The sequence below is a fragment of the Rhinopithecus roxellana genome, chromosome 12, assembly GCF_007565055.1.
Source record: "Rhinopithecus roxellana isolate Shanxi Qingling chromosome 12, ASM756505v1, whole genome shotgun sequence".
In the NCBI taxonomy this organism is placed as follows: domain Eukaryota; kingdom Metazoa; phylum Chordata; class Mammalia; order Primates; family Cercopithecidae; genus Rhinopithecus; species Rhinopithecus roxellana.
Window position 1 is genome coordinate 120,928,784 of NC_044560.1, and position 21,487 is coordinate 120,950,270.

General features: G+C 46.9%; 1 protein-coding gene across 4 annotated transcripts in view; it reads left to right on the forward strand.

The window, feature by feature from the left end:
• ZNF587 (zinc finger protein 587) overlaps positions 1 to 17,077 on the forward strand; it is a 33,744-nt gene extending 16,667 nt beyond the window's left edge. Inside the window, exons 1-3 of one of the 4 annotated variants that reach the window (XM_030942279.1) lie at positions 6,562 to 6,817; positions 12,700 to 12,829; positions 14,401 to 17,077. In XM_030942279.1, coding sequence (XP_030798139.1) covers positions 6,785 to 6,817; positions 12,700 to 12,829; positions 14,401 to 15,968 — 1,731 coding nt within the window. In that variant the 5' untranslated portion in view covers positions 6,562 to 6,784 and the 3' untranslated portion in view covers positions 15,969 to 17,077. Of the gene's footprint in view, positions 1 to 6,561; positions 6,818 to 12,699; positions 12,830 to 14,400 lie in introns of those variants that run through there. The other 3 variants (XM_030942281.1, XM_030942280.1, XM_030942282.1) reach the window with 3 other exon arrangements.
• The last annotated feature ends 4,410 nt before the right edge of the window (positions 17,078 to 21,487 follow it).

A 21,487-nucleotide genomic window follows, 5' to 3' on the forward strand; every position in this document is an offset into this window, starting at 1 on the left:
GCCAAGATCCCAATGCTGCAGTCCAGCCTGGGCAACAGAGTGAGACCCTGTCTCAAAAATAAAGATATAAATGACATCCAATAAAATATGCATATTTGAGTTGTAGGATAAGTCTTGAATTTTCTTATAATCCCATGAAACTCTCATCAGAGTCACAATAATGAATTTATCTAATCTATCACCTTTGTATTTACCTGGAGCCTTTATAAAGTTTTTCTCTCTGCTTTCCAAACAACCATTGATTTACTTTGCTGTATAATAGAGTACTTTACATTTTCTGGAATTTTCTGACTGATGTAATAAAGTGTTTTCTCTTATAATCCTTGGGTGCTCTCTTGCATCATGCTTATTTTGATGTCAATGTAGCTATATGAGTTGTTCGTTCATTTTATATTGCTGAGAAGTATAGTCTGCCATGAGATGTCATTGTATATTCATTCATTCATTCATTCATTCATCCATTTATAGATATTTGAGTTGCTGCTTACTTTTTTTTTTTTTTTGGAGTACTTTTTTTTTTTTTAAGACTCTGTTGACCAGGTTGGAGTGTAGTGGTGTGATTTTGGCTGATTGCAACCTCCACCGCCCAGGTTCAAGTGATTCTCCCACCTCAGCCTCCCACGTAGCTGGGATTACATGTGTGAGCCACCATGCCCAGCTGTTTCTTGAATTTTTAGTAGAGATGGGGTTTCGCCGTGTTAGGTTCATCTCAGACTCCTGGCCTCAAGTGATCTGCCTGCCTTGGCCTCCCAAAGTGCTGGGATTACAGGCCTGGGCTATGAGCCACCGCACCTGTAATTGATTCTGAGGCCACGCGCGGTGGCTCACACATGTAATCCCAGCACTTTGGGAGGCCCAGATGGGCAGATCACTTGAGGTCAGGAGTTTGAGACCAGCCTGGCCAACATGGTGAATCCCCATGTGTACTAAAAATACAAAACTTAGCCAGGGGTGATGGCACATGCTTGTAATCCCAGCTACTCACTCAGGAGGCTGAGGCAGGAGAATCACTTGAACTTGGGAGGCAGAGGTTACAGTGAGCTGAGATCACACCACTGCACTCCAGCCTGGGCAACACAGTGAGACCCTGTTTCAAAAAATAAAAATAAAATAAAAGCATTTATTCTGAGATAATCCCAGTTCCCAGTGTGAAACTATTCCTGCAGTCACTGGAAAATGATAACCACTTTCTTGTAAGTAGATGAAATTTTGGAGCTCAGATGCTGTGTTTATGTTGTCATTCAGATGGCCTTTTTTTTACCTGTGCTTTGTGAAAGTTGTAGCCACTGATGTGTACCACAGTGGCATTGGTTAAGTTGCTCTTCCTTTGAGACAGATGTCAATGTGATAAGGAAATTGAGTACACCTTAGCATGTGGATTAAGAAACATATTGACATAGTGATCGTCATAGTGACATAGATCAGCAGGACTTGTTTTCTAAGCACTGGTCATGACCCTGCTCATGATGAAACAGGATCTGGTCAAAATAGGATGCACTAAAGAAACCAGCTGAGGCCGGGCGCGGTGGCTCAAGCCTGTAATCCCAGCACTTTGGGAGGCCGAGACGGGCGGATCACGAGGTCAGGAGATCGAGACCATCCTGGCTAACACGGTGAAACCCCGTCTCTACTAAAAACTACAAAAAACTAGCTGGGCGACCTGGTGGGTGCCTGTAGTCCCAGCTACTCGGGAGGCTGAGGCAGGAGAATGGCGTGAACCCGGGAGGCAGAGCTTGCAGTGAGCTGAGATCCGGCCACTGCACTCCAGCCTGGGTGACAGAGCGAGACTCCGTCTCAAAAAAAAAAAAAAAAAAAAAAAAAAGAAACCAGCTGAAAGCAGTAAAACTAAGATGGCAATGAACATGAACTCTAGTTACCCTCATTGCTTATTATATGCTCATTCTAATGAATTAGCATGCTAAAAGACACTCCGATCAGCACCTTGGCAGTTTACAAATGCTATGGCAGTGCCCAGAAGCTACCTCATGTAATTTAACAAAGAAGGAACCCCTGGTTCTGGGAACTCCCCACCATTTTCTAGAAAATTCATGAATAACCCACCTCTTATTTAGCACATAATTAAGGAGTAGCTGTAAATACAGGTAGCCAACAATCCCCGTGCTACTTTGCCTGTGGAGTAGCCCTGCTCTGTCTGTGGAGCAGCCGTTTTCCTGTACTCTGTTGCTCTCCTAAACTTGCTTTGCCTTCACTTTACACTGTTGGTTTGCTCTTGAATCATTTCCTTTATGAAGCCAAGAACCCTCCTGCATTGAGCCCCAATTCTGGGGTTTGCTAGCATCAGTAGAGCAATTTTCTGTGGGAACCAGTGGCCAACTGCCAGCTTCACTACCTGCTTCAGGGTGTACCAACATCTGTCTATTTCCCTGTCATTAGATCTTTATTATTTTATTTATTTATTTATTTATTTATTTATTTATTTATTGAGAAGCATTCTAGCTCTGTCACCCAGCCTGGAGTGCAGTGGCGCGATCTCAACTCATTGCAACCTCAGCCTCCCAAGTTCAGGTGATTCTCCTGCCTCAGACTCTTGAGTAGCTGGGACTGCAGGTGCCTGCCACCACACCGAGCTAACTTTTGTATATTTAGTAGAGACATGGTTTCACCATATTTGTCAGGCTGATCTTCAACTCCTGACCTCATGATCTGTCTGACTCCGCCTCCCAAGGTGCTGAGATTACAGGCATAAGCCACCGTGCCCAGCAATTTATTTATTTATTTTTTATTATTTTTTGAGACAGAGTCTTGCTCTTGTTGCCCAGGCTGGAGTGCAATGGCATGATGTCAGCTTACTGTGACCTCCATCTCCAGGGTTCAAGTGATTCTCCTACCTCAGCCTCCCGAGTAGCTGGGATTAGAGGCATGCACCACCACACCTGGGTCATTTTGTACTTTCAGTAGAGATGCGGTTTCTCCATGTTGGCCAGACTGGTCTGGAACTCCCGAACTCAGGTGATCCACCCGCCTTGGGCTCCCAAAGTGCTTGGATGACAAGCATGAGCCACGGTGTCTGGCCTTTATTTTTATTTTTTGTGGCTATATAGTAGTATATGTATTTGAAGATAACATGAGATACTTTGATGTAGCCATGCCATACGTTATAATCACATAGGGTAAATGGGGTCTCCATCACCTCAACATTTATCCTTCATATTATAAACAATCCAATTATACTCTTTTATTTTTAAATGTATGATTAAATTATTTTGACTATAGCCACTCTGTTATGGTAGCAAATATTAGGTCTTATTCATGTTTTCTGACTGTTTTCTGTACCCATCCTGTCATTATGTCTTACGGAGAATTTTCTTTTGTTCCCAACAAAACAATGAAACTGACAAAACTGACTAATGATTCAGTCTACATGAATTTAAAGAGCAATCAATACTTAATGTTCTCAACTCTGAGTGCACACATTGTTAAGTCTGAATGATGCCAATGATATGGCCACTTAAGTAACGTTTAGGAGCATCTCAAATAGTATTTTTATTCTCTGGGGGCAGGATGAGCTTTCTAGAGTCTGATGTGATACCTATTTGATGCTTTTACAAAGAATCAATAGCCTTTCTCCCTTGAGGTGTGAATAGGGCTTTCCAGCAGCCCTCAGAGTGTCACATGGTCTGCATTCTGCTTGCTCTTGGAGGATCCCACCTTTGTTGACTGAGAGCTCTGGGAAGTACTTTTCCCAGAAGGCACTAGTTGCAAGGCCCAGGATGAGGGATTTCTGGGCATGCTTGTCAGGCCAGGGAGTACTCGGTTGGGACAGAGAAGGCACAAGAGGAGGAGTCATCTCTGCTCCCAAGTGGCAGGTCTGAGGTTCACAGGCACTGCCTGGGTGATGCCTGCTCCACCCACAGTTGATGGCAGCAGCCACACTGAGGGACCTAGCTCAGGTAAATGCTGTGTATTACAGACTTCACCCCAGGTAGAGTAATACAGGTGGAGGGACCAACAGGTGCAAAGGCTTAGAGGGGCATCTGAGCCATGAACATCTCAGAACCTGTTAACCACGTTGTGTCATGATCACCTAAGTTCAGAAGCTTAAGACCAGCCTGGGCAACATAGTGAGACCCCATCTCTCAAAAAAACAAAAAAAAAGCCCTAGTAAAACCTGAACATGAGCCAGAGTCACACCTGTCTTAGGGGTTGTGCCTTCAGTCTGAGTGTCCTGGGATGTATGGAGGGTTGTGAACAGAAAGAGGGTCCTGTCCTTGGTAGGACTTTAACAGTTTCCAAAAGCCTCTCAGAGAACAGACTGGAATGAGGATGATGAGGACAATGAGGCACTGAGAAGTGCAGTCTTCATTCAAGGTCACAGATGGTAAGAAGGAGCACTGAGAATTGAAATCGGTTAATCAGTTAGCCCCAGGACCCCTGGCTTTATGGTTGTGTAGGGATCAGCGGAGTTTGGATCAGCTGGAGCTGGTCACAGTTGCCTTCTTATTTTCATGGGATCTGCAGACTGAAAATGCTTCTGGTGCCAACACAGGGAAAGAGAAAGTGTCCCAGTCTCTCCCTGAACCTGACACTACCTGTGTGTTGTCTGAGATTATGGTGTCTTGGGTGTTCACTTGATGTTTTTCCAGTTCTTGGGAGTGGGGAACCTGTGGAAACACCAAGCTCAGAGTCCTGAGTGCCAGCCAAGGACTAATGGAAGTGTTCTTATTTCTGGCAACCAATGCAAACAGGTGTAGAAAGCTATTTTAGGAACCAGTTTGTGCAAATGCTTTGAGGTGTGGCAGAGTTTGGACCTATGTACAGCGGGCATCCATTCTTTCTCATAGCAACAAAAAGCCAGGGGTCAAGATTCAGGCCTGTAATGTGGTTGCCTGAAAAGCTGAGCATCTGTTTTGGAGGTGCTGGGATGCTTGGACGGGGAAAGAGGTGATCTAACCCAGATCTTCATTGGATCTATCTGGTTGCACACTGGAGAACAGACTCCTGGGTTAATGAGAAGGCAGTGAGCATGGGGTGAAGTATACCCGCATAATTCAGATGAGTTGATGGACCAGGTGAGTGCTGTGCAGATGGGAGAAATGGAGGAATTCTATCCAACATGGTGAAACCTCGTCTATACTAAAAATACAAAAATTAGCTGGGCGTGGTGGCGGGTGCCTGTAAATGCTAGCTACCTTGAGGGCTGCCACAGGAGAATCACTTGAACCTGAGGGGCGGAGCTTGCAGTGAGCCCAGAAGCCACCACTGCACTCCAGACTGGAGGAAGAGCAAGACTCCGTCTCAAAAAAAAAAAAAAAACGTTTATTTTGCCAAGGTTGAGGAAGCATGTCCGTGACACAGCCTCAGGAAGTCCTGACATGTGCCCAAGGTGGTTGGGGTACAGATTGGTTTTATACCTTTTAGGGAGACATGAGACATCAGTGAATATATGTAAGAAGTACATTGGTTCTGACCAGAAAGGCGGGGACAACTCGAAGCAGGGACGGGACTTCCAGGTCACAGGTAGACAGGTAGAGAGACAAACAGTTGCATTATTTTTAGTTTCTGATAAGTCCTTCCAAAGGAGGCAATCAGAATATGGTTCTATCTCAGTGAGGAGAGGGATGACTTTGAATAGAATGGGGCAAGTTTGCCCAGAGCAGTTCCCAGCTTGACTTTTCCCTTTAGTAATTTTGAGGCCATAAGATTTTCCCTTCACAGATTCTATGAGCAGGAGAGTTGTTTTCTGTAGGAATCGCAGAGATTCAACTTTGCACTGTTTTAGGGGAGCCACATCTCTAACTTCCTTGATTTGCCTTAGGGACTCTAATGCTTCTGAGGGCCTTCACAAACTTAACGTTTATCAGCCTCAGCTTCCAGTGCAGGTATTTTGCGACTGAACGACTGTATCAAACAGTGTGGTAATTTGGATTTTCAGCCTTTGGGAGAAATAATAGTTTTAACTTGAGCTCCCTATTATTTAGCTTTGAGCTCCCCAAAATCTGAAATAGTATTTTTCCAAATTCTTTAGTGATTAGTTACAAACACTACTCTCCACGAATCTCAACACAGTTTCCAAGGCCAGGTGAGACCCGTCCTCTGCCCTAGAAAGGCGGTCTTTTTTCTTTTTCTTTTTGAGACAGAGTCTCCCTCTGTCGCCCAGGCTGGAGTGCAGTGGCGCGATCTCAGCTCACTGCAAGCTCCACCTCCCGGCTTCACGCCAATTCTCCTGCCTGCCTCAGCCTTCCGAGTAGCTGGGACTATAGGCGGCCGCCAGCACGCCCGGCTAACTTTTTTTTGTATTTTTAGTAGAGAGGGGGGTTTCACCGTATTAGAGAGGATAGTCTTGATCTCCTGACCTCGTGATCTGCCCACCTCTGCCTCCCAAAGTGCTGGGATTACAGGCGTGAGCCACCGCGCCCAGCCAGAAGGGCACGCTTTTTAAGGAGAGCCCCACACCTGACAGCGGGCTTTTCCTGCAGACCCGCCTCTGGGTAGCACCCTCTTTAGCGCCTTGGAACCTGAGGAACTACATTACCCAGAAAGCTCTGCGTTAAACGACAGCGTGTCAGAGCCAATGAGGACTCGGAAAGGAGGCATTTCCACGTGTGCACGTAAGGAAAGGCCAAGACTTCCGGGGTCCTCTAATAGCGGCCATGTTGATCGGTGTTGAGGGGGGATTGCCCAGTTTATGGCTCCTGAATGCTGGGAGGGACCGCGGTGACTGAACCCCGAAGGTGGAGAGGAATCGTCCTCGGTAAACAGAGTCGGCTGTACAGCCCCGTGACGTCACCGACTGCTCCGGGGCCGTCCTTCCCCAAGTAGTCCGATGGCAGCGACTGCGCCGAGGCGCCTGGCTCAGGTAATTGTGGCGCCTTCTGTGCCCTCAGGTCACCTCATCGTCACCCAGGTCCTAAACCAGCGAGGGAGCGGGCTCGTGCTCACGGGTCTGTAGCGGGTACCCGGCGTAGGGACACTGAGGCGCTCGCGGGCGGGGTCTCTGTAACCGTCTAGTGGGTTCACCTTGCCAGCTGCCTAGACAGAGCCGGTTTATGAAGACAGGAGAATTGCAATGGAGAAATAGTAATTCACGCAGAGCTGTCTGGCTGTTCGAGAGACAGGAGTTTTATTATTCAAGTCAGTCTCCCGAGCATTCCAGGTCAGAGTTTTCAAAATTAATTTGGCGGGTAGTGGCTTGGGAAGTGGGGAGTGCTGATCGGTCAGGTTGGAGATGGATTCATAGGGGGTTGAAGTGAGTTTTTCATGCTGTTTTCTGTTCTGGGTGGGATGGGAGAACCGATTGACCCAGATTACCGGTCTGCGTGTTGTCAGCTGATCCATCCAGTACAGAATCTGCAAAATTCCCCAAGCACTGATCTTAGATGTTGGGGAAACCAGCCCCACACCACCCAGCGGGTACCCCGAGTCCAGCGGAGACAAAGGAGTTAGAAAGAGAATAAGTGTTTAAAAGGCGGGTCCGGGGACCGGAGCATGGGAGGCTTCGTGGCGGCCCCGAGGTCTTGGGCTCCGCCCAATTTATTGGTTTACAGGCTCTTTGTTCTTATGGCAGATTGGAGGCGGAGGAAGGAATGAGGTAAAGGATTAATCAGTGAAGGAGAACTCGTGAGTCATTCGATAAGATGTATACCAGTGGCCGTTTCTGTGAATTTCCTTGAGTAAAGGCGTGTGTCTAAACTACTTAAGATCTTTAACTTATCGGGACTGAAACAGGTGGCAGCAGGTTTCAGAGGAGCCAAGATGTTTGATTATACTCCACTGCTTGAAGGGAGTATTATCTCCCTGAGCAACCTGTGGAATGCCGCCGAGCAGTTCTGCTTTCGGGGCATAAAGACATGTAGGCAATAAGGAGACTTTTCTCCTCAGAGGCCGCCCATGGCTTCCCATGGGTGTCTCACACAGGGGAGACCAACTCAACTGGCACCCCAGAAACTCTCTTTCCTACATTAGGTTTTACAATAGTGATGTTATCTTCAGGAGCAACTTGGGGAGGTTCAAGCTCTTGGAGCCAGAAGCTGCATGACCCCTACACCGTAATTTCTAATCTTGTAGCTAATTTGTTAGTCCTGTAAGGCAGGCTGGTGTCCAGGCAAGAAGGGGGTCTTTTCAGGAAAGGGCTATTATCAATTTCGTTTCAGAGTGAAACAATGAACTGAATTCTTTTCCTAAGTTAATTCAGCCTATGCCCAGGAATGAACAAGGACAGCTGAAAGGTTGGAAGCAAGATGGAGTCGATTAGGTCTGATTTCTTTCACTAACATAATTTCCTCAGTTACAGTTTTGCAAAGTCTGTTTCACCTTTTCTGACACCAGTGCAATGCAGTGGGGAGAGTGACAGGCACAGGGAGGGGTGCAGGCAATGGCCTGGAGATGGATGGAGCGGGGAGGATGGAACCTGGGGTCTACAGGCATCTGTCAGGAACAAAGTGTGAGGTGGAGCTCTTCCTGGTAGAGCAAGGAGGCCAAGGGCTGTGCATTCATCATGAGGATGCTAGAAGCCATGCAAAGTTTTGAAGAAAGGAGGGACATGATCCAAATCCAGGCTTTTAAGAAGTTTCCCAAAGGCCAATTAAAGGAAGAACATTGTAGAGCGAGAGGATGAGGACTTTGGGGCCTTGGGAGGTTGAATCCATTTGTAGATCTCATAGGTGGTAGAGATGACAGTTTGCACTGAGACAAGCAGGTCAGACAACCAGACTTAGGGTTACCTGGCTCTAGGGACAAGAAAGGGTTCAGGGAGACCTGAGCTTATCAAATCCCGTGACATGTTTGTAATGTCTGCCTCTCCCCTCGGGCACTCCACCCTGCAGAAGCAATTAGGGAACCCACACAGGGAAGTGGAGGGTGTTCCATTCCCTCATTGCTCCTGACCCCATCCACAGGTACTGTAGCTTGTGGTGGTTTTTCTAATGTGGATGATAAGGGCATGAAAGAGGAATTGGACATGAGATCAAAGTTTTGGGACTCTGGGACTCTGAAGTGCCATTTTTTCAGTCCTTTGATCCGAGGACCCTGGAGAATCTCTAAACCCAGGATACTAAGGCCATGGCAGGTTATATGGAGGTATTCTCATTTCTGTCAACCAATGTATGCACTCTTGGAAGGTTAACTCAGGAGTTGCTTCCAGATTGTGAAATGCTTAGAGATAAAAAGGATCAAAGTCAGGAGGTGAGATTACCCCAGTTCTATCTGGCTATAGGCTTCATCTGGTTGGACCTTGTTGCACAGACTGTGGGTTGAGGGAAGAGGAAGAAACGTCAGAGATAAGGCTCCTGCCATAATCCAGGTGAGGGTTAATGGATCAGATACGTGGCAAATCACATGGGTCTGGATTCAGGATTCACTTTTTGTAAAGAGACAGCTAGGTTTTCTTTTCTTTTGTTATTTTTTTTTAATGCGGAATTTTGATCTTGTTGCCCAGGCTAGAGTGCAATGGCGCCATCTCGGCTCAATGGAGCCTCCACCTTCCAGGTTCAAGCAATTCTCCTGCCTCAGCCCTTAAGGTAGCTAGCATTACAGGCACCCGCCACCACACCCGGCTAATTTTTATATTTTTAGTAGAGACGAGGTTTTACCATGTTGGCCAGGCTGGTTTCAAACTCCAGACCTCAGGTGATCCTCCCACCTCGGCCTCCCAAAGTGCTGGGATTGTAGACACGAACCAATGCACCCAGCTGAGGCAGCTAGGTTTTCTTTTTTTTCCTCTCTCTCGAGATGGAGTTTCACTGTGTTGTCCAGCCTGGAGTCTAGCGGCACAATCATGGCCCACTGCAACTTCCACCTCCTGGGTGCAAGTGGTTCTCCTGCCTCACCCTCCCGAGTAGCTGGGATTACAGGCATGTAATTACACAGCTAATTTCTGTATTTTTAGTAGAGTCGGGTTTCACCATGTTGGCCAGGCTAATCTCAAACTCCTGACCTCAGGTGATTCACCCTCCTCGGCCTCCCAAAGTGCTGGTATTACAGGCGTGAACTACACACCTGGCAGACAGATAGGCTTTTCTAATGTGGATGATAAGGGCATGAAAGAGGAATCGGGCATGAGCCCAAAGTTTTTGATCTTGGCAGCTGTAGCCATGGACGCTGCTTAAGCTGAGATGAGGTATTGACATAATATTGACTGTGGATATCAAGAGGGTTGTTTGACCATATGAAGAATCTGAGGCCAATAAGTGGTGGCATCAAATGGATAACTAGACATACAGGATGGGGTGTCTGAGAGGGTGTTGATACTGGAGACGTCCGATATATGAAAGCTAATGGGTAAACTACGATAAGTTAGTTATGGGCCCCACTTAGGAGGACATGCTTCCGATTATGGTGGTAAATGTTTTCAGGGGCCAGGAAGGTGTGATTACAGGCTGAGGAGTGGATCTCTTACTTACGTCCCCGAGGGATGTTATTGGGCTTCCTAAACACCTGAGAGGGTGTGAGTGACTGTCATGGCAGGACATATTAAATGGTAGAGTTTGGAAGGGGACATAGACATCCAAGGAGAGAACAGACAAGAGATAGATGTATGCAGAAGCGTAGGAGTAATTCAGGGAGGATGACACTTAGCACTGAGTCGGTGCCAAAGCTGCAACTATTTATCACTGTCTGGACTCACAAACATTTTGAGAGGACTTTAGGAGTGCCTGTGGAGTTTCATTCAGCCTGGTGCATGTGGGCAGTGAAAAATATGCTCATCTGTGATAGTAGATTTGGTTTGGTTCACAAATCCAGGGGCTGGGCTTTACACGGCATTGGGTGGACAGAGGAGGGTTGCTACAGCTGAGGTCTCAGCTGGTGCAGCACGGAAGTGGGATAGGGCCGTGGATATCTGAAGCCACATGTGGTTCTGTGTGGCTATGGAGTCACTCAGGGAGACATTCACAGGATGATTTGGGATTACCACTGCTCTTGGAAACCGTGGAAATGCTGTGTAAATATTGGATCCTATTTGTATTTGTCAAGCATACTCTGGATACTTATCCACATTTTGGTAAAGGCCAGAATTGAAGGCCCAATATGATGTGTCACTTTGACACCTTGTGACAGTGGGACAACCTTAAAAGGTGTGAGTACAAATCTCACTCCCACTCTGCTCTCTTGGATAATGTATCCTAGCCTGACAACCCTTTTACCAAGGTGATGAGGCAGGGTTCCAGGTCGCTATACTTTGTAGTGGGTTTCAATTCCATCCCTACCAACAGAGTTACAGAAACAAACCATTGCATATTCCCAAGCGAGTCATGGGCCATTATACCCTCTTCATTTTGTGAAATAATTTTATTTGTGGGGGCTGGGTGCGGTGGCTCACCCCTGTAATCTCCTCACTTTCGGAGGCCACGGCGGGTGGATCAGTTGAGAACAGGAGTTTAAGACCAGCCTGACCAACATGGTGAAACCCTATCTCTACTTAAAAAAAAAAAAAAAGCAAGCAAGCCAGGTGCAGTAGCTTACACCTGTAATCCCAGCACCTTGGGAGTCCAAGGCAGGTGGATCACGAGGTCAGGAGATTAAGACCATCCTGGCTAACATGGTGAAACCCTGTCTCTACTTAAAATAAAAATAAAAAAAAAAAAAAAATTAGCTGGGCATGGTGGCAGGCACCTGTAGTCCCAGCTACTTGGGAGGCTGAGGCAGGAGAATGGTGTAACCCATGAGGCGGAGCTTGCAGTGAGCTGAGATCACACCACTGCACTCCAGGTGGGTGACAGAGTAAGATTCCGTCTCAAAAAAAAAAAAAAATAAATAAAGTCGGGTATAGTGGTGCACGGCTGTAATCCCAGCTACCTGGGAGGGTGAGGCACAAGAATCATTTGAACCTTGGGGGCAGAGGCTGCAGTGAGCCACGATTGTGCCCCTGCACTCCAGCCTAGGTGACAGAGCTAGACTATGTCTCAAAAACAACCCCCCAAAACAAACTTTTACTTGTGGGGATGCCAGAGAGGGGCTGAAGGTGTGGGAAATTCAGGTGGGCGTGGCCATGGGCATGTGTCTGTGCAGTATAAAGAATGATGTGGCCGGGCGCGGTGGCTCAAGCCTGTAATCCCAGCACTTTGGGAGGCCGAGATGGACTCGTCTCAAAAAAAAAAAAAAAAAAAATGATGTGTATTTAGAGAGCGAGTTTGTCTGATGGACTCAGGCAGCTGCCCTGGGCTTCATGTGAGCTTGGATATCGCTATTCAGAAGGAGGTGGACCTTTTTTTCTTTTTTTTTTTTTGAAAGAGTCTCGCTCTGTCAGCCAGGCTGGAGTACAGTGACGTGATCTCTGCTCACTGCAAGCTCTGCCTCCCGGGTTCACGCCATTCTCCTGCTTCAGCCTCCCGAGTAGCTGGGACTACAGGTGCCCTCCACCATGCCCGGCTAATTTTTGTATTTTTAGTAGAGACAGGGTTTCACCGTGTTAGCCAGGCTGGTCTCGATCTGACCTCATGATCTGCCGGCCTCAGCCTCCCAAAGTGCTGGGATTACAGGTGTGAGCCTCCGCACCCGGCCTAGAAGGGGGTGGACCTTTTTATGTCCGGACCTCAGCATGGATACCTATTTGTCCACCTACTTCTTGTTGTTGATGACAATTGACCAGTGGGCCCATGAGGAGACAAAGGCACCAGTGGACATAGTTTCAGCTCTATGTTGGGGACCTTGGGAGGAGGATGAGCAAGGGTGGCTGTGTGTGAGAGGTGGGTTGTGTTACCTCAGCAGAGGGACTGTTTGTGGTTTCATCTGTCACTATCATAGCAGGACACTGTGACCTTTGAAGATGTGGCTGTGAACTTTTCCCAGGAAGAATGGAGTCTTCTTAGTGAGGTTCAGAGGTGCTTGTACCGTGATGTGATGCTAGAGAACCTGGCACTTATATCCTCCCTGGGTAAGTTGCTCACGCTCACCCTGTGAGCTGAGCTAGTGTTGCCATTCCCCTTTTCATTGACAAGACTGTCTTTCTCACTTAAGGAGCCTGGACACAGGTTCCTTCTACACTTCTCTGTGTGAGTTGTGTGGTTGATAGGAGTAAGGTGTGTGTATTGCCTTTTCCTCTCCTTAAGCAGCTCCAACACATCCTGTGCTCCAGGCTCCCAGGGAAGGAGTCAGGAGTCTTATAGGCACCCTAATGTATCCACTTTGCTTGCTCTCTGGCTGTCAGGTGACTGTCCAAATCGGTAGCTCTTGTGTGCCCAGGTTCTACTAACACTTCTTTCCTCTATCTGACAATTCTTCCTACCTCCCTGTGCCAAGAATTGCCTTCATTGACATTGTCACAACCTACATAGACCAGACTCTGTTCTTGCAAGACCCTGCTTAGGAATTCTCTTGTAATACTTAGTTTACTCTTCTGTGGGTTGTCAGGTGCTTAGTTGTGCTGAGCTGGTGTTGGCTGTTCATCTCTGCTGTCTCTCCCTTCATGCTTATATCATCCAGTCCCGTGTACCGGGGGTGAGATGGAGAGTCCTTGGTGTTTGATAAGATGTGGTTCAATTCAGGCTCATCACGATAAGCTCAAAGGGAGCCTGTCCCTCAGGAGTGCCATGCTGGGGGAGGGCATGACTTCAGGGGTTTATCCAAATCATACCAGAAACCATTTATATTTGCCAATTATTTTTGTGGCAATATGAGTAGGCACACACTATTTGTCTTTTTCTCCCTATTGTTGAGAGTTTCACACTTGTTCTGTACCTTTCCACTTCTACTGTGATATCCACCCCAGCACTAATACATCTCTGGACTCCACTTCGCATCCATTTTTCTTGTGCTTTCATCTGTAGTTGTCTCTGATATTGCTGTATCGATTATATATTAAGAAGTGTATGCCCATTGTTAAACCATCTATGTCCACCCCCTGCGGTGTTGTACTCATGTCTTCTGGGACTTGACATATGCTTCTACACATATATATGTATATATATGTATATATGTGTGTATATATGTGTATATATGTATACATGTGTGTATGTATACACGTGTATACAATGTACATGTGTATATATGTGTGTACATATATATATATATATTTGAGACAGTTTCACTCTTGTTGCCCAAGCTGGAGTGCAATGGTGCGATCTCTGCTCACTGCAACCTCTGCCTCCTGGGTTCAAGTGATTCTTCTGCCTCAGCCTCCCGAGTAGCTGGCATTACAGGCACGCGCCACCACGCCTGACTAATTTTTTGTATTTTTAGTAAAGACGGGGTTTCACTATATTAGCCAGGCTGGTCTTGAACTCCTGACCTCAGGTGATCCACCCGCCTCGGCCTCCCAAAGTGCTGGGATTACAAGCGTGAGCCACCGCACCTGGCCAGCAGCCCCATCTTCAACTTGAAGCCAATATTGTGTTCCTGCAAATATTTCTATAGAATAATTCCTCAATTTGTGAGACGTACTTGTGTGTGCGCTGTGTCTTCCCGTCAGAGGTACTTTGCACTTGACCAGCATTTTCTTGCTTTCAGATTGTTGGTGTGGATCAAAAGATAAGGGGGCACCATCTAAGCAGAGCATTTCTGTACAAAGAGAGTCTCAGAACACGACTCCTAGGGCAGCTGTTTCTCCGAAGAAGGCTCACCCCTGTGAAATGTGTGGCCTCATCTTGGGACATGATTTGCACTTTGCTGACCACCAGGAAACACATCAGAAGCAGAAGATGAACAGGAGTGGGGCATGTGGAAAAAACTTGGATGACATTGCAAACCTTCATCAGCACCAGAAGCAGCATATTGGAGAGAAATTCTGCAGAAAGAGTGTCAGAGAAGCATCATTTGTAAAGAAACGTAAGCTCAGGGTGTCACAGGAGCCATTTGTCTTCCATGAGTTTGGGGAGAACGTTCTGCCCAGTTCAGGATTATGCCAACAAGAAGCCACTTACCCTGTAGAGAACACAGACAGTGAAACTAAGCATGGCCCACCCTTTCAGGAGGGAAAAACTAATTCCGGGTGTGGAAAACGCACAAAAGCCTTTAGCACCAAACACTCAGTTATTCCACACCAGAAACTTTTCACTAGAGATGGATGTTATGTGTGCAGTGATTGTGGAAAATCCTTTGGCAGATATGTCAGTTTCAGCAAACATCAGCGAGATCACACTGAAAAAGGACCTTATGAGTGTGGAGAGTGTGGGAAATCTTATAGTCAAAAGAGCAGCCTCATTCAACATCAGCAAGTTCACACTGGAAAGACAGCTTATCCCTGTGGGGAGTGTGAGAAATCTTTTAGTCAGAAGGACAGCCTTAACCATCAGCATGTTCACACTGGAGAAGGGCCTTATGAGTGTGGAGAATGTGGGAAGTCTTTTGGTCAAAAGGGTAAATTCATTCAACATCAGCGAGGTCACACTGGAGAGACAGCTTATCACTGTGGGGAATGTGGGAAATCTTTTCGTCAGAAGTTCTGCTTTATTAACCATCAGCGTGTTCACACTGGAGAAAGGCCTTACAAGTGTGGAGAATGTGGGAAATCTTTTGGTCAAAAGGGCAACCTCGTTCAACATCAGCGAGGTCACACTGGAGAAAGGCCTTATGAGTGCAAGGAGTGTGGAAAATTGTTTAGGTACAGATCCCACCTCACTGAACACCAGAGACTTCACACTGGGGAAAGACCTTACAATTGTAGGGAATGTGGGAAATTATTTAACAGGAAGTATCATCTTCTTGTTCATGAGAGAATTCACACTGGAGAAAGACCATATGAGTGTGAGGTATGTGGGAAATTATTTGGCAGTAAGAACAGCGTGACTATACATCAGAGGATTCACACTGGAGAAAGGCCATATGAATGCAGTGAATGTGGGAAATCATTTCTTTCCAGCTCTGCACTTCATGTTCATAAAAGAGTTCATTCTGGACAAAAGCCTTATAAGTGCAGTGAATGTGGAAAATCCTTTGCTGAATGTTCCAGTCTCATTAAACACAGGAGAATTCACACTGGAGAAAGGCCTTATGAATGCACCACATGTGGAAAAAGATTTCAGCGAAGCTCAACCCTCCTTCATCATCAGAGTTCACACAGGAGGAAGGCCTTGTGAGTGCAGTGAATGTGGGAAATCCTTCACTGAAACGTCCAGTCTCTTTAAACACAGGAGAGTTCATACTGGAGAAAGGCCTTATGAGTGCTGTCAATGTGGAAAACTTCAGAATATCTGCTCTCCTTGGTCTTAAGAGACTTTGCATTGAGACCGTCTCTTTCTGTCACCCAGGCTGGAGTGTGGTGGCGCCATCTTGGCTCGCTGCAAGTTGGGCCTCCTGGGTTCGTGAGATTCTCCTACTTCAGCCTGAGGAGCTGGGATTACGGGTACACACCACCACGTGAGGCTAATTTTTGTATTTTTAGTGGAGACAGGGTTTTACCATGTTAGCCAGGCTGGTCTCAAACTCCTGACCTCAAGTGATCCACCCACCTTAGTCTCCCAAAGTGCTGAGATTACAGGCATGAGCCTCTGCACCCGACCTTCATTCTTTTTGTATTGCTTGGAATATGACATGCTGAACCAGGCATGGTGGCTCATGCTTGTAAACCTGATGCTTTGGGAGAATGAGGTGGTTCACTCAAGGCCAGGAGTTAAGAGATCAGCCTGGGCAACATAGCCAGACCTTCTCTACAGAAAGAAAAAAGAATCACATGCTATGAAAACTTAACTGTATATTATTTATCTGTTGAAGTATATTTTAGTTGCTTCTTGTTTTTGTCTGTTATAAATGCAACTGCTACATTTGAATGCAGTTGTTTATATAAGTATCCTTCACTATGTTAATACGGTGGTGTGCAGTGCCTGAGTCAAATGATAGATTAAAGTACAACTCTTTTGTGAGACAGACTCGCTGCATCACCCAGGCTGGAGTTTAGTGGCATGATTTTGGCTCACTGCAACCTCTGCCTTCCAAATTCAAGTGATTCTCCTGCCTCAGCCTCCCGAGTAGCTGGGATTACAGGTATGCACCACCATGCCTGGATAATTTTTTGTATTTTTATTAGAGATTGGTTTCGTCAGGCTGGTTATGAACTCCTGACCTCAAGTGATCTGCCTGCCTCGGCTTCTCGGGCGTGAGCTACCACGCTTGGCCTAATGTACAACTTTTTAAGCAACCCCAAACTATTATCTAAGAATAAAATTATTGCTCTTGTTTATATATCTACCATCAGTGTCCAAGAATTTCTGTTCTTCTATCTTACCAAGAGGGAGAGTATGGTTAGTATTTGAAATTGTTCATTTTAATAAGTGGTTATAGCATTTTGAGTCAACTATTTATGTTTTACATACTTTTTTGTTTTGAGACAAGGTCTCACTCTGTCTCCCAGGCTGGAGTGCAGTGGCACAATCTCAGCTCATTGCAGCCTCTGCTTTCTGGACTCAAGCACTCTTCTTCAGCCTCCAGGGTAGCTGGAAATACAGGCGTACACCACACCAGGCTAATTTTTGTATTTTCTGTGGAAACGTTTTTTTTTTTTTTACCTTGTTGCCCAGTCTGATCTGGAACTCCTCGGCTCAGGCAATCCACTTGCCTTGGCTTCCAAAAGTGCTTGGTCTACAGGTGTGAGGCACCCTGCCTAGCCTCACACCTCTAGGCTTGTTTTTTTAAATGAATTTTATCTATTTCCCATTTCATTAAGATTTTTTAAAATAATGAAATAAAGACATGTTGGACTTCATTCATTCTTCAGTAATATCACTTTGCTGCAAGAAATATTTGGTTTCCTTTTTTTTTTTTGAGATGGAGTCTAGCTCTGTCTCCTAAACTACAGTGAAGTGGCATTGATCTCGGCTCACTGCAACCTTCACCTCCCAGCTTCAAGCGATTCTGCCTCAGCCTCCGAAGTACCTGGGACTACAGGTGCTACTCCTGGCTAATTGTATGTATTTACTCTAGTAGAGATGGGGTTTCATCTTGTTACCCTGGCTGCTCTCTAACTTCTGCGCTCAACTGAACCACCCACCTTGGCCTCCCAAAGTGCTGGGATTACAGGTGTGAGCCACTGGGCCTGCCTGAATACTTGTTTTTCAGTACCACAAGAACGATGAGCTGCTTATCCACTTAATGTGGAATCCTAACTGTCCCAAAGTGACAATACATATAGATTGCCGGGCAGTGAAACAGTTACGATGCCACCACAGCTTGCTTTCTATTCAACATCTAAGATTACTTTACTCTTTCTTTTGCTTCAAGTTTGTATTTCTTCAGTTTTCTCACATATGGAAAGGATACATACTATGTAGAAACAGGAACTTTATGTTATCCAAGTTCTAGGATAGCCATGGGCTCCAATTATCTCAGAGCTCTGAGTCCTTTTCTAAATACCCATTGAGATTTATGTGTTCTGAGGCTTTTGTCTTCTAGCTACTTACGTCATTCTCCATGGGTAACGTTATTCATCCATGTTATTAACTAATTTCCTCACTCCAAGCTCTTTTCCAGGGATAATCTCTGTGCAGACACTGTCATTGCACTTTTCTACTGAAACGGCAGTTTCTTCCCAGCAAGGTGAGATTATGGAATCCAGAATCTTTTCTCAGGGGTCATAGGCCCATTTCCCCACTTGCAGGAATGCTGACACTGCAGCCACAGTTTTGACAGTAAATGTGAATTTGGCAAGTAACTACTGTTCCCAGGGAAATGTCCCAATCAGAAGAAGATTATCTGGGACAGATACTGATGGAAATGGGACATTCTGAGGGCCCCAGAGGCAAGGTTCCACCTCCTCAACTTCCCTGACAGCTACCTAGAATCTGTTTCCTCTCACTCTGAATTATTCTTCCTCTCATGGCTGACCGAACACATGGAACGTCACACAGTCCGTTGTAAGAGCTTTATCTTTGTGAAGTGAAGAACATGAAGACAGTTGGAATTAAGTTACTGAGTAGACACTTTGCATCTCTTTTTTTTTTTTTTGAGACGTCTCTTCTGCCCAGGCTGGAGTGCAGTGGCACAATCTCGGCTCACTGCAAATCCGCCTCCTGAGTTCACGCCATTCTCTGCCTCAGCCACCTGATTAGCTGGGATTATAGGCGCGTGCTACCACACCCGGGTAACTTTTGTATTTTTAGTAGAGACGGGGTTTCACCATGTTGGTCAGGCTGGTCTCCAACTCCTGACCTCGTGATCCACCCACCTCAGCCTCCCAAAGTGCTGGAATAACAGGCGTGAGCCACTGTGCCTGGCCTGTATTTTTTTCTTTAGTAGAGATGGGGTTTTAAGACTTCCTGTCCCGTTTAGTGTAACAAGAAAACTAAGAAATGTGGATAAAAGACTAAGTTAGAAATGGCAAGATAATTAGCTATATGAAGAATCTTGGTCAGGTGTCGTGGCTCAGGCCTGTAATCCCAGCACTTTGGGAGGCTGAGGTGGGCAGATCACAAGGTCAGGAGAAGACCACTCTGCCGTTATAGTGAATCCCTGTCTCTACTAAAAATACAAAAATTAGGCTTGGTGGCGGGTGCCTGTACTCCCAGCTATTCAGAAGGCTGAGGCTGGAAAATCAGTTGAACCTGGGAGGCAGAGGTTACATTGAGCCAATATCGCACCAGTGCACTCCAACCTGGTGACAGAGCAAGACACCATCTCAAAAAAAAACCAAAAACCAAAAAAACCCAGAATCTCAATCTGTAAATGTTACAGTTCATACTTTTATAACAGCATGTTATATGGGCACATATATTATCCCTGAAAGTTCTTTTAGTTAGGCAGGAATCTAGACCCAACATGGCGGCATTACCCGGGGTAGCAGGCCTTTTGTTAAAGACCCCCTTCACCCTTGTACACACCCTCAGACTTACATGCCTCAGAGTTCCGGCTGGGCAACCACACTCCCCCATGACCTGCAGCTCACCTGCATGCCACAAGTTCGTAAACAGCAGTTTCGGTTAACAGTTTCCAAAGACCCCTTCCTCATGACCCTTACTCAACTCCTGCCCTCGTAGTTTCAAGACCCCCCAGGCCCTGTTTGCACAACCAGCTTCCCTACCTCTCAGGCTATAAAAATCCCCTACCCTCCTCCCTCAGCGCAACTTCCTCAGCCCATGCCTTTGGACCCAGGAACCTCGCCCGCAAGCCCTAATAAAAGGCTATTCTCACTGCCATTTGCCTTGTGTGTTCGTTCCCGGTTCGGCTCCAGCCTCAGTTTACCTTTACATTCGGTGCTGAAACCCAGGAGGAGACCCCCCTCCCCAGACCCCTGCCGGGTCAGGCAGGCTCTCCTCTCCCCGAGCCAGGACCTCCTTTCCAAGCCGGGAGCCGTTTCACCGAATCCAAGACTCAACTCAATCACTGCTGGGTAAGTTTTCCCCCCGTCCTGAAGGCTCCCTGCGGGAGTCCCTGTCCAAAAGGTGCGGCCGCGTCAGTGGCTCTCTCCAGTCAACTGTGACCTTGGCACCGGGGACTAGGAGATGTCCAACCTCCCCGGAAACCACCGTACCCCGCACTCTGCATGGCAGTGAGGACGCTCCCATTGCCTCCAGATTGCCCGCCTTAAGACCACGGGAACTACCCAGTCCAAACCAGACCGAAAATCCCCTCTGAAGTGCCTCTTGGCTAATTTCCAGACTTTAGGTCTCAGCTAAGACCTAAAACAAAAGCGGCTCATTTTCTTCTGCACAGTGGCGTGACCACAGTATAAATTAGATAATCAGTCTCAGTAGCCTGCAGAAGGCACTCTGGACTTTAACATTCTCACAGACCTGACCAACTTCTGTAAGAGACTAGGCAAATGGTCCAAGATACCCTATGTTCAGGCCTTCTAGGACTTGCATTCTCGCCCAGACCTCTGTGCCCAATGTTTGTTGGCCCAGGTCCTGCTCACAAAATCGACTCCCTCAGCCAAGGAGAAGGACAACTCTTCCTCCTTCTCTGAGCCTCCTGACACTCTTTTCCTGCCTCCTCTTCGGTCCCCCACTCAACCCCCTCGTTACCCTAACCCCTCGTTTTCCCCATCCTCGTCGGCGCCACCCCTTCCCTCTACCCCTTCTGTGTCCCCACCAAACCTGACAGATCCTGCCTCTCCTACTTCCACCTCCTCTCCTTCCTCGCCTGTCTCAGCCCATACTCGGTCCAGGACCGACCTCCTGTGTCCCTTATGAGAGGTGGCAGGCGCCGAAAGAGTAGTCCGGGTCCATGTGCCATTTTCATTGGCAGACTTGTCTAAGGTTGAGGAGCATGCAGGGTCCTTTTTGGCCAATCCTACTTGTTATATCAAAGAGTTCAGGTATCTATGCCAGGCATATGATCTCACCTGGCATGACCTCCATGTCGTTATGACCTCAACCCTCTCTCCTGAGGAGCAGGAGCGCATCCTAGCGGCAGTCAGGCAGCATGCTAACCAGGTTCATTTAACACCCTGCCATGCCAGTAGGCACCAAGGCAGTGCCCTCAGCTGAGCCCAACTGGGACTACCAGGTGGGGCAGGCAGGCCACCGCTGCCGAGACATGATGGTTCAGTGCCTTCTTGCCGGCATGCAGGTAGCCTCTAACAAATAGGTCAACTTTAACAAACTAAAGGAGGTAGTCCAAGGCGCAGATGAAAATCCGGCCATTTTTCTTAACTGGCTGACTGAGG